This window comes from Myodes glareolus, chromosome 1 (assembly GCF_982192425.1).
Source record: "Myodes glareolus chromosome 1, mMyoGla1.1, whole genome shotgun sequence".
NCBI lineage: Eukaryota > Metazoa > Chordata > Mammalia > Rodentia > Cricetidae > Myodes > Myodes glareolus.
In genome coordinates, this window is record NC_142026.1 from 46,172,221 (window position 1) to 46,186,556 (window position 14,336).

General features: G+C 41.9%; 1 protein-coding gene across 1 annotated transcript in view; it reads left to right on the forward strand.

Moving 5' to 3' along the window:
• The window catches only part of Man2a1 (mannosidase alpha class 2A member 1), a 166,233-nt gene that overhangs the window by 32,441 nt on the left and 119,456 nt on the right, over window positions 1-14,336 (forward strand). The window contains exon 4 of the mRNA XM_048442108.3: window positions 5,924-6,095. Coding sequence (XP_048298065.3) covers window positions 5,924-6,095 — 172 coding nt within the window. The remainder of the gene's footprint in view (window positions 1-5,923; window positions 6,096-14,336) is intronic.

A 14,336-nucleotide genomic window follows, 5' to 3' on the forward strand; every position in this document is an offset into this window, starting at 1 on the left:
CACAGAGTACCCTTAGCAGAGACGAGGGGGAAGCTTAGCATAGAGGGATGACTTCTTTGGGAGCCTGATCTCATAGTTTTTAGTATCAGATATCAAGGTATGCAGGTCTTTTAATGGGCACTTAGGCAGGCAGTATGGGTGAGGATCTCAGAAATTACACAGCTGCAAGACGAGCCCACCCTCGGCTATTCTAAGGGGTAATGCAGATCGCTTCTGTGGTATGGGGTGAAGTTTCCAACACAGGCCTCTCAGATGCATTAAAAAGCACCATATCTCAAACAGTGTTACGGGAGTGAAGCTGATAGGCTTGGAAAACTATTAGATGATGCTGAGCCACCTAGAACGAAAGGTTATCTTCCTTCAGAAACCTGAGTTCAAAGCGTCTAGAATTTTAGAGGAATCAGCAGGTTTGTAGGTTTGCAGAGTCTTTGGAGGAGCCTCAACCTCATTTTTGGCACTCTGTACGTCCTGGAAACTTTTCTTCAGCCACGAAGTTCTCTTAACTTTGTTTGCCTCGATGCCCTCTTGAATCCTTTGCCCGATTTCTACTCCACTCTGTAACCATTTTAAGCAGAACTACAAGCACCTTGCTTCCTGTTCCTCTGTTTCAACTTTACATTTTAGTCTGTGCCTCACGTTCTTATTGTAGACATGTGTGAGCAATGACAGAAAGCCTTAACTCCCCTCCTCTGTGTTCCTTTAAGAAAAGACAATGTTTAGAAGATGTTTAGTACCTCACTTCTGTTGTTATTAAATTGCTTTCCGAGGTCTAGTCACGTGTCCTGCAGTGTACTGACGCCCACCTAGTTGCTCCCCAGCTCACTTAGTGGCTTATTGTTTGTCCGTGTGCCCTTGCCCCTGTCCGATGCTGCGTATGCTAAGACTACTGTTGTCCTGCTAGGGCTCCACTCTTTCTCTCTTCCCTCAGCGTTCTGATATTCTCTGTGGACTCTGTGTTCATTTAGCTTTGCCTTATTACTTACTTAGCCCTTATTAATTACTCAATACGTGTTTGGAAAACAGTAAACTGGAATGGTAATTAAAACTCTTCCAGTTTATTAGGGGGACAGAGGAACCCAATTTATAATAGAAACATTGGAATTAAAATTAATCAGCGGCGTAATCAAATAATGGTAATAACAATTAAGATTATATGCTGTCCCTCAAGTATAAGGTTGTTTGTTGCAGTTTGATATTGAAGGATTAACAAGTGGTGGGAGAAACTTGTTGATCATCTGTTGATAGAGAATAACTTTATTACTGAGATAAAGAAGGTTTCTTTTAAGCCGTAAACTCCCTTTGCATTACTTTGAAATTTGAGGATACTGTTAACAGGACAGTGGAAGTAATTCAAGGTTTGAGTTGCTGGGTTTTTACGTGATTAGCAGTATGTCATTTACCTCACTATAATTATTCAACTCAAAATCAACGAGTTCCTAAAATTTAGTGCTTGCTTAACTTTTGAGCGGGATTAATATTATTTTAAGAAGTGATTACAGCAGCTGTGAACCTCACAAACGCAGCAGTGGTTTTGAGAGAGGCTCCCCTTTTGGGGGATGTATGTTCCTTATAGAGGCTTTCTTCCTCCCCTTAAAGACAAGATGTGTAGCCCTGGCTGTATTGGAACTCACTACGTAGACCAGGATGACCTTGAAGTTACAGTGATCAGTGATCATCCTGCCTCTACCTTCAAGGTGCCGGGATTAAAGGTGTGCACCACTATGCCTGGCCTTCTAGCAACTCTTAGACTCTAACTAATGGAGCAACTTTGAGCTACTGGGCAGTGAGTGTGAGGGTAGCAGGACATGTTAACGTTGACTGTAGTTAAGTTGTTTGGTTTCATTCTAGTTGAATAGATGTTCATTTGAAATCCATGTGCTTTTGTTTCTGTGTTCCTCTGTCAAACAACGTACTTCCCGAACTCCTAGATTCATGAGAATCGCTTGGTTTGAATTTCTAGTTGTGGTGTATGCCCAACCCTGCTTTTAAATTTTCAGGAACTAGGGCCAAAATACACGAAGGGCACATTCTTTGTTTCTAAATATTTAAAAGTTATAAATAAAAGAAATTGATTGTAGAGAGATGAGGTGATGGGATGGGAAGTGAGGAGGTGAGGTGGGCCTTCTGCTTACCTAAAGAAATAAAAGGAACTCAGGGCTCAGAGAGGTTGAATAGGCTTCCCAGGCCGCAGTTTCTCACAGAAATCGCGTGGCATATTTGGCCATGGCATATTCGGGAAGGGACAACCTGTAGGGTAGCCAAATTCTTTTTCCTCCCAGATCTGGGTGTGTCCCCATCCAATAGGAGCTGTGTTTGCAGATAGTATATTGTTATCTATACACTGCAGAAGTTGGCCTCTTGGATACTCTCAGGCTGAAGGTCCTCCTGTAGGGCTGAGCTTCCTAAATGGGATGGGAGGGACTCAGCAGGCTGTGAAAGTCACCTTGGGGCTGTTGGACTCTGATTTCTAGGCGCTGGGACTTAGTGGGCAGGACACACTCCGAGTGGGCCAATTCCTTGCTCTGGAGTACTGTCGTGGAAAGAGGTATGGCCAAGTGGGAAAATGAGGAAATATTTCTGAAGCCCTTCTCTCTGGCCAGGCGCCTTTTGGCCAGGTTTGGGGTGCAGGTGGGGTGTAGGATGGGGCGGGGTGGGAGGGTAGTACTGTGTATGAAAGGAAGTTTCACTTGAGAGGATTCTTCTCCAGGCTCCCAAGCTGTGATCCGGAGTTCAAAACACAAAACATGGCTTGCCAGTGACTAAGAGATGCCAGGCTGCTTCACTGCACATAAAATAGACAGCTGGGCTTTTAACATTGCTAGTTTTTTTTTGTTGTTGTTGTAAACTTAAAACATAGTGGCATTGAATTGGGATTTATACCTTCTTCGTTTAACTAATTTTTCACTCATTTTAGTTTCTTTCTAGCTAATTTAAAGTAGCTGTTAGTTCTTATATGGGCAACAACATTGTTGGAGTGAAAATGATAAAAGGAAACGTATTGTCAATGTGGCTCGAGTCCTGTTTCAGTTTCTTGTGTATTAAACGCTAAGAGGAAGGCTGTGAATTGACCGCTTACGTAAATGAACCTGAAACTCGGTGTCCTCAGATTATTAAATCTAGAAGTAGGAATATAATTTCACATCACAAAAATTCATCCCATGCAACTTTGCATAAAACATTATCTTTCTGATTGGTCTCCCGTTAATATGCAATTGTAGTTTTTCCAGTAATTTAGAGGAAGAAAGACCCAATTCAGAGTACAAGGGAATACTTGATTAGTCTATTGTATAAGAGCAATAAAAGCTAATTTACTGTTATATTGCTCGATATTGAAAGCTGCAAGAAACTCTCTTCGTTCTTTATTCATTAATTATGCTATATTGTAGCAGTATTAGTATCAATTATAGACAGGTTTTATGGAAGGCTTTTACGTTGACATCTCTGAGTTGTATTTTGCCTCACGTAAATATCTTTGACATATTTTCTGCCTGATTGTTGAAGGGCGAATGAAGTGTTGAAGGCAGAGTGGATGAATCAGTCACTGTAGTTTCTCTATGAAAATTCTGGTGATAAACTGTCTTTGGAATTCAGGATCTCTGTTAGTAGCAAGTTCCAGCTGTTGGAAATGCGTAGTTGTACTATTGATGAGAAAATAGTAGTTCGTCTTAGTTTGCCTTTTATGCTAGATTACGGGGTTTGTTTTTGTTTTTAACTAATTTTGGAGGCTTTACACTGTCCAGAGTGCCTCAGTTTTGTTCATACGCAAGTAATTGACCTTTGCTAAAATTCAGGCAAGAGGGACATGTGGTATTTGAAAGGCGATAATTCTAAATGAGCCCTTCAGGGGGTTTTAGTGATCCCTGTTCCTTCTGCACATACATGATCATGGCACAGAAGTACATTTGTTTTGACATCTGCGAATCCAGGTTAATCTTGGGCTGTGTAGGTGGATAGAGAATGTTAAATCAAGCATTATGATACGAGTTGATAAATCGACATTGTGATCTTTAGTTTTTGGAAAGCAGTAGCCTTAGTTCTCGGGCTGCATGTGTCTCCCAGTTTCTATGACAGAGCACCGCAGACTGAGTGGCTTCCAAGAATCAGGCTAGCAACGGCAAGGTTTTTGGCCTCTCTCCTTGGTTTTTGGCTTTAATGACCTTCTTCCTTGTCTTCCTGGTCAGGTTACTCTGTATGTGCCTGGGTCCTAATATTATTTAAGATTAAGCACCCTCTTCCTTACTTTATTTTACAAGAATTAACCATTTAAAGACCTTATCTCCAATACAATCACACTCTGAGGCAGGAGGAGTTGTGATTTCATCTGTCAGAGAAATGCCTTTTTAAATTTTACCTTTCCCTCATTTGATTGTACAGATGGTCAAGGCCAGGCTGTTGATAGATATTATTTTTCAGGTTCTGTGTTAAATCTTCCAAGCTTAATCTTGAGTACTCATACCTTCAAACTCAAGAGTGTTGGGATGGACACCCTCATTTAGGAGTAGACTGCTATTTCTTTGCTCCTCTCTGGGAATCCAGGTATAGGTCTGGTTAGTGCCCTGGTAAAACATGGTGGGATTCCTTGCACACCACTCTTGCACAAGAGATGTTGGAGTTTTGCGGAAGGCAAAGGCTTTTTAGGCTAACATGGGAAAGTTATTTCATCCAGAAAGCATGCTTTGATGACAAACCAGCTCAAATGTACCCTAGGTTGAGAAAGTCTTAGAAAGGAAACTTGACATTGTATTCCTGTTTGGCTCCTCGTGACACACCTGAATATCGCAGGTGCCCAACAACTGGGAGAGATTCTAACAGCTGCAGTACCCTTTTCAGATGCATCTGTTTCAGAATACCCTGTTAAAACAGGCGGATCATGTGCTCTTCCCCATCAAGGGCTTACTCTTTTCTTTTTTCCCTAGCAAGCGCAATATTGGCTGAGTGTTAAGTTAATCATAGGCAAACAGAAGTACTGTTTGGACTCACTCCCCTTCATGTCTCTTGAATGTGTGGATTTTGGTAGCAGCTGGACAGTAGTCCAGCTTAGAAGTAGCAGCTCTCCCCCCCCTTTAAGATTGCATGCATGGGAACATATCATCCTCCACAGGGTCCACTGTGTCTGTCACCAGTCTGTGTAATTGGTGGCCACATGGATTGTAGCCTTGGGGATTTTAGTCATCTGGTAGACCTGTGAGTCTTGTTAAGAATGTTTCCTCTTACGTCAAGTCTAATGATTTGGGGGAATAATTCCCAAGTTATTTGGGGGAGTAGTAGGATAAATTATGGAACCAAGTTCTCTTCTGAGGGGAAAACATTAACGTGTTCACGTTTGTCCTTTATTTAGTTACTTTGCGCTCCTAGACAATTGCATGATGGGAACAAATGCTTGTGTTTGGGCAGAATGCTGTGTCTGTATCCTTATCAGCTCTGTAATCACTCTATGCTTTGCTGGGAATGTCAGGGCCTAGTTTGAATTTGCCTTGCTTTGTTTTAGTTTTCACTTATTGGGTGGGTGGAGATTTCTGAGGTATGATGAAAGGGTGCAATTCTAATCCCAAATTATGAGAATACTTGTTAGTACTATCTAGATTTTTAAATCTAGGATAAAAAAGTCTGAACCTAGCGCTAAGTAATTGAATTAATTGTTAAATAGAAATGACTTTTTAAAAAAAGGCTTAGTTCATTGTTTTCATTTATGTCTGAATTTTTGTGAATGTCTGAATATTTCATCATTTCAATGGCAGTAGGTTTTTATTTCCCTGTCAACTAAAAGAGAATTTCATTAATTGAGCACACTGTTCGATTTTAAGATGTGGGTTTATTTGAACAAAAGAGCTAAGGGTATCCAATAGTAATTCGGTGGAACAGGACTAAGTTGAAATCAGTCATATCAACTGGACCTTTGTGGTATATTTGTGTCTTGATTTAGGTTGGTTGAAGACTTTCAATGACTACTTTAGAGACAAGACTCAGTATATTTTTAATAACATGGTCCTAAAGCTGAAAGAAGACTCAAGCAGGAAGTTTATATGGTCTGAGATCTCTTACCTTTCAACATGGTGGGATATTATAGATATTCCGAAGAAGGAAGCTGTTAAAAGGTTTGTCTCAAAACTTTTTGTTTTAATTTAGTAATATTAAAGATCCATAACAAATGTAGAATTTTTAGAAGGTGAACGTTTTGGTTTTTTTTTTTTTTAGGTGCACTTTTAGTTTTATAACTGAGCTTGAGTATGATCCCCATCTTGTTTGCAGTGATTTTAGTCCATCCCTGAGCATGGGTTGCAAAGTCTTTCCACTGAAATCTGTATGTTCATCCCCTGTCCTAGAAATGGGCTTGCTAGGTCAAAGGAGTTGTTATTGATTGTAAAGGCCTTTCAGAAGGGCCATTGCTCAGTTTTCTAAATATAAATGTGCCAGTGCCTCTTTTCACTATGTAATTTTTGAAAACCATCGCTAACCTATCTGAAAAATAATTTGCTTTTATTTTTTTGCCAATAATTTTCTCATATGAACAAAGGTAATTGATTTCTGGTTTTGTTTTGGGAGCTTGGCTCATACTCTTTTTTTTTTTTTTTTTTTTACTGATTTGTAAGGATATATCTATTGAAGATTTTATTTTCTAATTAGTTCATGATAGATCATTTTTTATGAAGTCAAATTGTTAATCTTTTTTCTTTTGCTGTTTTGTCTGCTGCCAGAGTTAGGTCTTCCTCAACCCACAGTTAAGGTAAATAGTTCATTTTTTTATCCACTATGTTAATATATTTTTTTTTAAATCCTCAGTTCTAAAACTCTTACTTAACGATTTAAAAGTTGCTCTTTGGGGAGGCTCTCTGATCCAAGTGCATTTGTTCTGAAGAGTTAGGCATTGTCCAGGATTACTGCTCACTGTCCCCATAGAGCTCTTGATAAAGTAGTCACTGCTCTGAGTATTGCCAGTCGTGACAGATGCTCCTCTCTGCAGCTCTATGAAGTAGGCTCTTGCTGTACAGTTCGGGGCACTGGCCCCCTGAGGGTCACTAAGCTGGAGGTGACAGGACAGGTCCACCCTGCCCAGGCTGTCCACCTGCTGAGTCCTTTGTACATGTGGCGCTTCTTTGAGGTTGTTTTTTTTTTAAAAACCCTTTTTATTTATTATTATTATTTTTTTATTTTATATGCACTGGTGTTTTACCTGCATGTATATCCGTCATGTGAGGGTGTTAGATCTTGGAGTTACGGACAGCAGTGAGCTGCTGTGTAGGTGCTGCGCATTGAACCTGGGTCCTCTGGAAGACGCCCGTGGTTAAGAGTCGGTGCTCTTAACCGCTGAGCCATCTCTCCAGCTCACTTCACTGAGTTTTAATGTGTCCATCTTTTTCTACTGATAGGAAGTGTCATCTTTGGTGTACTAAAATACCCACTGGCTTGGGCTTTCTGATCTGTTTAATGGATTTTGATGACTTTTGTCTAAAATTATTGGAATTTTATAATGTTTTAAAAACTGGCAGTTTAAATCTTGTCTTTCTGTATTGAAAAACCTTTTTAATGAGTAACAGTTTAATTTTCCCAAAGGGTTTTAGAATTAATTTAAATTTCTTCCTACCTCATCAGAAAGTATCTTTAGATTTTAATAGATTAACACGAACATTTGAGGATAATTTGAGGAAAATTGATGACTATCATATTCATTGGAGAGTATTTTTTTCTCACTGGTAACAGGCTCACATGGTTGGTGAGGAGAGAGACACAGGTTCCGAGGACAGGGGAATAAATAGACTGGAGAGCTACCGTGGTCATAGGAGAAGCCACTCTTCCTCCATAGGCAAGTGCTGCCATAGCAACCAGGGTCGACAGGATCCAGTTAACACAAGAGAATCTGCAATCTGCAATTCCAAAGTGTTATATAATGTATCTTGACTTTCTAAGTGGAAATATTAGCAATGCTTTAGATTAACATCATGTTGTCGCTGCTTCACACGTGGGGCAGAGGGGAGAACAGGTAGAGACATGCAAACAGAGAGGACGGGAGGGAGGAGAGAGAGGACGGGAGGGAAGAGAGAGAGAACAGCAAACAGCATATTGAATCCATAAATTAGATCTAGCTACCCGTTGGTACCTTTTAAAAATTTTGTCTCTTAGAAAGTTACATAGAACTGGTGAATGCTCTATGAATTCTTAATTCTTAAGAACTAAGATTTAAGAAGGTTTTTGTTTGTTTACATCTTACTCACTGATACATATTTTCTAAAATGTAAGAGAAATTTTATTGAAATTGCTTAAATTTGATGAGTTTATCCCATTTATGTTTTTTTTTGTTTTCAGAATTGATTATTTGATTTTTTAAATTCATTTAAAAATTAGACTGGTGAAAACTTTTCATTATTTTTCTTTTGCCAGTTTTGCCAGTTCCCATAATGCCCAGAATGAATTTGTAGTTTGCTGGGTTTTACCCTCTTCTGTAATGTGAAGGGCTTGCTAGTTGGGGTTTCTGTCTTGTCCACCCCTCCCCCCCCAGCTGTTTAGTCCCAGAGAAAAATCACACAGAGATCTCTATAAGTTATAAAGCTGATTGGCCCTATAGGTCAGGCTTCTTACTGGCTAACTCTCACATCTTGATTAACCCATTTTTCTGATCTATTTTAGCCATGTGGCTCAGTACCTTTTTCAGTGGGGCAGATCACATCCTCCTGCTTTGGTGATCTGGGCAGGAGTGGGAGGAATCAACTTCCTTCTCCTCAGAATTCTCCTGCTCTTCTTGCATCATTTCCACTTCCTGTCTGGTTTTCCCGCCTACACCTCCTGCCTGGCCAATCAGCGTTTTATTTAGAACATGATTGACAGAATACAGACAATTCTCCCGCACCACTCTTCCTTTTCTTCTTTTCCTCTTTCATGATTCCTTCTCTCTGCTGCACTAGTGCTAAATGGACAGTTCATTTATCCTAATAGACAGTACATTTCTGCCCGCTTTCCTTTTAGCACTATTTTAACTAACTAGTGTTGTCTTCCCCACCCCATTTTCTCATTATATTATTCCTAACTACTCAGCAGCTGTAGTTAACAGTTGTGGGTTTTTTTTTCCCCTGACTTGCATGCCAGAGAATACTTCGTAACCTGAAGTGCTGTTTTCCAAGTTACGTTTATTTCTGGTTAGCTTGAATCTCTAGTGGTCTGCGAGTGTGGACTCTACTAGCTTCATTCTTATGTGCCACTTCAGTATATGACCAGTGTTGACCGTTATATTGGTACCTGAAGAGGGGAGTGTGTTAAACTGCATTTTGATGAGTGTGTGTTTTATAATTATTGTTCTCACCTGTGTACAGTCACGTCCTCTGCTGTGCCACACACCCATTCCTAAATTATGCAAAATTGCACAATGCAAGTACAGGGGTTGTGAAAAAATAGGTAAGGGCGAGATGGCTGAACATTCAATAATTTCCTTAATGACACACACAAAAGAACCCAGAAAAGGACACCCAATAAAGGTACCAGTCCAGTTTGCCTTATAGGTTCAATTAGGTAAGAGTTGCATACCTGTTATGAAAAACATGTCAACTTATTTTGTATCAGATCTGGAGTGTGCTCGTGGGTGTGGGTGTCCCGAGGAGGACAGAGCGATGCTATTGTGAAATTGTGGCAGATGTGTTCTCTGAGATCTGTTGGAAAGTTGCACAGAGGGTGTGTGCATGACTTGTATCATGATGAGCCGAGGGAGCTGGTTGATGCCCGTGTGTGTGACCCTGCAGGCCTGGGTTCAGGCTAGGCACGGTCATCCGCCTTCATCTACTGCTTCACAGGGAATAAATTATACAAAGGCATTGCAAGTTTTTTCACTAATTGGATCAATCATCACTTTGGAACAAATTTCATTTTTTTCCTACATTGATTTGCTTGTGTTTCGGTTTATGTGTTGTGTGTGCACATGGGCATGCAGAGGTCAGAGGACAGACCGTGGGAATTAGTTCTCTCCATCATGGCTCCTAGGGATGTAACTTAGGTCACCAGTCTTGACAGTAGGCACCTCTACGCACTCAACTATCTCTCCGGCCCAGATTCTCATTTCTAAAGCAAGTAATCATAGCAGAACAGACAGAATTTCTTGCTTCTGTTTCTTGCCACCTTCCCTTCGTCTCCTATTTTCCCTTGATCCTTTTGCTCACCCATCCATCCATCCATCCATCCATCCATCTATCCACCCACCTACCAGGCAGTCCTGAAAGTCAGGTACAGGGCAGGAATCGAAAAGCTCTGGGCGCTCCCTGACTATTGATTCTTCAAGAATCAGTCATCTGTTTCAGCATCGAAGAGGTGGTTTTCCTTTGAATGACTAGTATGGCTGTCACTACCCCTTTGTTGTTCCTTTTGACTGGAAGGGCAGCCAGTTTGGAATGGTATGGAAAGTGGAAAATGGTAAGTGTGGAAAGGCTGAGTATGGTGATCAGGCTGCCTGGGTTCAAATCCTGACAATCTTCGTTACTTTTGGGCAAGTCCTTTAATTTTTCGGTGTTGCGGTGTATTTGTCAAATGCATTTAACATTGGGGTCAAGCCTGTTGAGCTTTTATGAGGATTGAATTAATATAAATGTGATGATTCACATTTCTTTTATTATTTTTGAAGTGCTGAGAATTGAACCCAGGGCTTTTTGCATAGTGGACAAGTCCTTTGCTACACACCTGTATATATCCCTAGCCTGACAGAGACTTTAAAAATTCACAATAAATATTTGTGGTTCTTATTTTTGAAACTTTTATTTTCCATTTGGACTATTTTTCTTGGACACTTTATAGAATTTTTAGTTCTGAAAGTATTCATCTGTTAATAGGAAGTTAATTATAAATTTATTTTTCTGTTTTGTTTTTAAAAAGCTTGCTTATATAATTATTGCTTCATTGAGGATTTTCTGTGCTCAGATGCTCTTTAGTATTTAAAAACATGAAACTCTAATTTCTCATCAAGTTATCTATCCAGATGCATGGACCTTTTCATTGTTTTCCATTGGTAGCTTGATTTCTTCAGCATGTGTGTGCTGCAGTCTTCAGCATGTGTGTGCTGCAATCCTCAGCGTGTGTGCTGAAATCCTCAGCATGTGTGCTGCAGTCCTCAGAGTGTGTGTACTGCAGTCCTCAGCATGTGTGCTGCAATCCTCAGCATGTGTGTGTGCTGCAGTCCTCAGCATGTGTGCTGCAGTCCTCAGAGTGTGTGCTGCAGTCCTCAGTGTATGTGTGCTGCCGTCCTCAGCATGTGTGCTGCAGTCCTCAGCATGTGTGTATGCTGCAGTCCTTAGCATGTGTGCTGCCGTCCTCAGCATGTGTGCTGCAGTCCTCAGCACGTGTGTATGCTGCAGTCCTTAGCATGTGTGCTGCAGTCCTCAGCATGTGTGTGTGCTGCAGTTCTCAGCATGTGTGCTGCAATCCTCAGCATGTGTGCTGCAGTCCTCAGCATGTGTGCTGCAATCCTCAGCATGTGTGCTGCAGTCCTCAGCATGTGTGCTGCAGTCCTCAGCATGTGTGCTGCAGTCCTCAGCATGTGTGTGTGCTGCAGTCCTCAGCATGTGTGCTGCAGTCCTCAGCATGTGTGTGTGCTGCAGTCCTCAGGATGTGTGTGTGCTGCAGTCCTCAGGATGTGTGCTGTAATCCTTAGCATGTGAGTTCTGCAGTCCTCAGCATGTGTGTGCTGCAGTCCTTAGCGTGCATGTGTTGTGATCCTCAGCATGGGTGCTGCAATCAATCCTCAGCATGTGTGTGCTGCCGTCCTCAGCATGCATGTTGTGCAGTCCTCAGCATGGGTGTGTTGCAGTCTTTAGGTGAATACTGCTGTTGCCCCATTTGACTCAGAACCTCACTACTTGACTTCCTGAGTCCAGCTTATATTTTATATTAGTCTCAGTGCTCATTTCTTGCATTTGGGAGCTCCTTCTCAAGGGTCTCCCCACCCCCAGTTCTCTACTGAGTCTTTCTCTTCCTCACTTCGAATGCTTTGCCTTAACTTTAATTATGTATTTATGTTCATTCTTGAGTGTAAACAGGTTTATCCATAGCTTGAATTTGTTGGCAAATTCATTCTAAAGTGCTTAACAGCTCTTGCTTCTCTGTTCAAATGGTGCCAGTTTTTTTTTTTTTCTGTATTTATCACATGACTTCAGCTGTTTGTTTTGGGAAATGGTCTCTCAGGCAGAGAAGTCCAATTCTCCACCATGCTGCCCTTCGCTAGACAGGTCAGGTAAGATCTGGACTGTTAGTGTATTCATTTTCAGGACTTTGACTCCTGGGTGAGATGAAGGTTGAGAAATGGAGGGGAGCAGACAAGCGAGGTCTGTACTGCCCTGTCCTGGCATGGTCCTGTGGACCGTCCTGCCCTCATCCTCCCCCGGCCGTCATTGAACCTGGAAGCTTAGCCTTGGCCTTGACCGTTTGTGCCCAGGATGTTCTCCCAACACATTTCTCTTCTGAGGAAGCTGGATGGCATCCCTCCTTTGCACCTTTGCTGGAGAAAGGAATCCTGGAAGAATTTTTGAGAGTCAGGATTCTGGCAGTGACTCAGAGGCCATGGCAGTTGGGGAGCTGGATAGTTGAGAAGACCTGGGGAGGAAATGCCTCTCTGTGCCGCGTTTTTTTTCTTTGGTGAAGCTGCTGAGTCCTGAGCCTGGCCTGACTTCCTGTATCTGGCATTTCTGTGTTTGGGTGTCACCTGGAGGCTTGCTAGGAGATGTCGGTAGGCTGTGTGTCCTCAGGGAGTCAGGTGGAATCTAGGTGCTTTAGGACTGGCTGTGCTTGCTGCCTGCTGTGCTTGGCAGAGTGCACATGGGGGTTCAGATGCTGCACGCTGTGAAGCTGGTACCCTAAAACAACAGACCTCTAAGAAGGATGCTTTCCTCAGCTGGTGGAGGGAAGACTGAGACCCTCGGGCTGAGGAGGAACTAGTCTCAGGGAGTGACTTTGTTCTGTACAGATCTGACAGCTTCCCACAGGGAAATCCACATACACTGTTCAGGGAACCTTTGTTTTATCTATCCTATAGGACTTTGACTTTAACACCAGGAAGGTGGAGGCTTTCTCTCTCTAGTTCTGAACATACTCTAGAGAAATCCATTTTCCTTCACTAATTACCATTTTTCTAATTGTTTTTGAAATACAGAGAAACCAAGGTGGTAGGTTTTTGGGTTGCACCTGGTAACAGCATGCAAGGGGAGAAAGGTTCCGACAGGCAGCTTTTTCGCGGTCCACAAAATAGGGGCTACCCCAGAGCCTCTGAGAATCCTCATCCACGCAGAGGACTCTGTCCAGTTTTCCGTACAGTCAGCAGGGGGTTCAGAGTCGAGTTTATGTTACGTTTCCGTACGCCGACCTCGTGGCATTTGCATGGCCCCTTCTCGATTCTTCCCCGGTGTGTTTTCGTCTCTTTATTTCTCCTTTGCTTGTTGTTCACTTTATTTAGCCGGAACCGTCCAAAACTGTTACTATTTTTGATATGTGCAGAACTACCAGTTTCATATGATTCATCTCAGTGTTTAAGACAGAGGATGGTCGTTGGGGGTAGGATTCAGATTAGAACCCAGCTCTCCGTCTGTGCATCTTATGCGAGCTTCAGTGCATCTTACGGAAGCTGCTTCTTTGGCATTGGGGAATAAAGGACTTGATGAGTAATGGTGCCATTTTGTGTGTGTGTGTGTGTGTGTGTGTGTGTTTGTGTGTGTGTGTGTGTGTTTGTGTGTGTGTGTGTTTGTGTGTGTGTGTTTGTGTGTGTGTGTTTGTGTGTGTGTGTGTTTGTGTGTGTGTGTGTGTTTGTGTGTGTGTTTGTGTGTGTGTGTGTTTGTGTGTGTGTGTGTGTGTGTGTGTATTAATTAATTACAGCTGTTTCAGAAATTTGAGTTTTGGTTTTTCTTAAGTTTGTTGAAATTCTCTTCTGGCTGTGACTACTCCCTTGTGTTCCGTTATTCCACCTGACTATGGATCTAGAGCACTGGCCCCCAACCTTCCTGATGCTGTGACCCTGTAATACTGCTCCTTGTGTTGTGGTGACCCCAACCGTAAGGTTACTCTCATTGCTACTTCATAACTGTCATTTTGCTACTACTATGAATTAGAAGGTAAATACCTGTGTGTTATCTGATAGTCTTACGACCCACAGGTTGAGAACCGCTAATCTAGCACAGTTTCTTTTATTTTCTTGCTTGAACAGAGTGCCCATAGTGCCACATCTGTGCCTTTTGTAGCAAACTTAACACTTCTTTAGATTTTTGTTCCCATTAGTTAGAATTCCTAACTAGTGCTGAGTAGGTGACTGAGAAGATTTTTTTGATGCCTGCTAAAACGTTAACGCAGTGCCCTCCCCCCCCCCACTTTATGAAGATAATGCC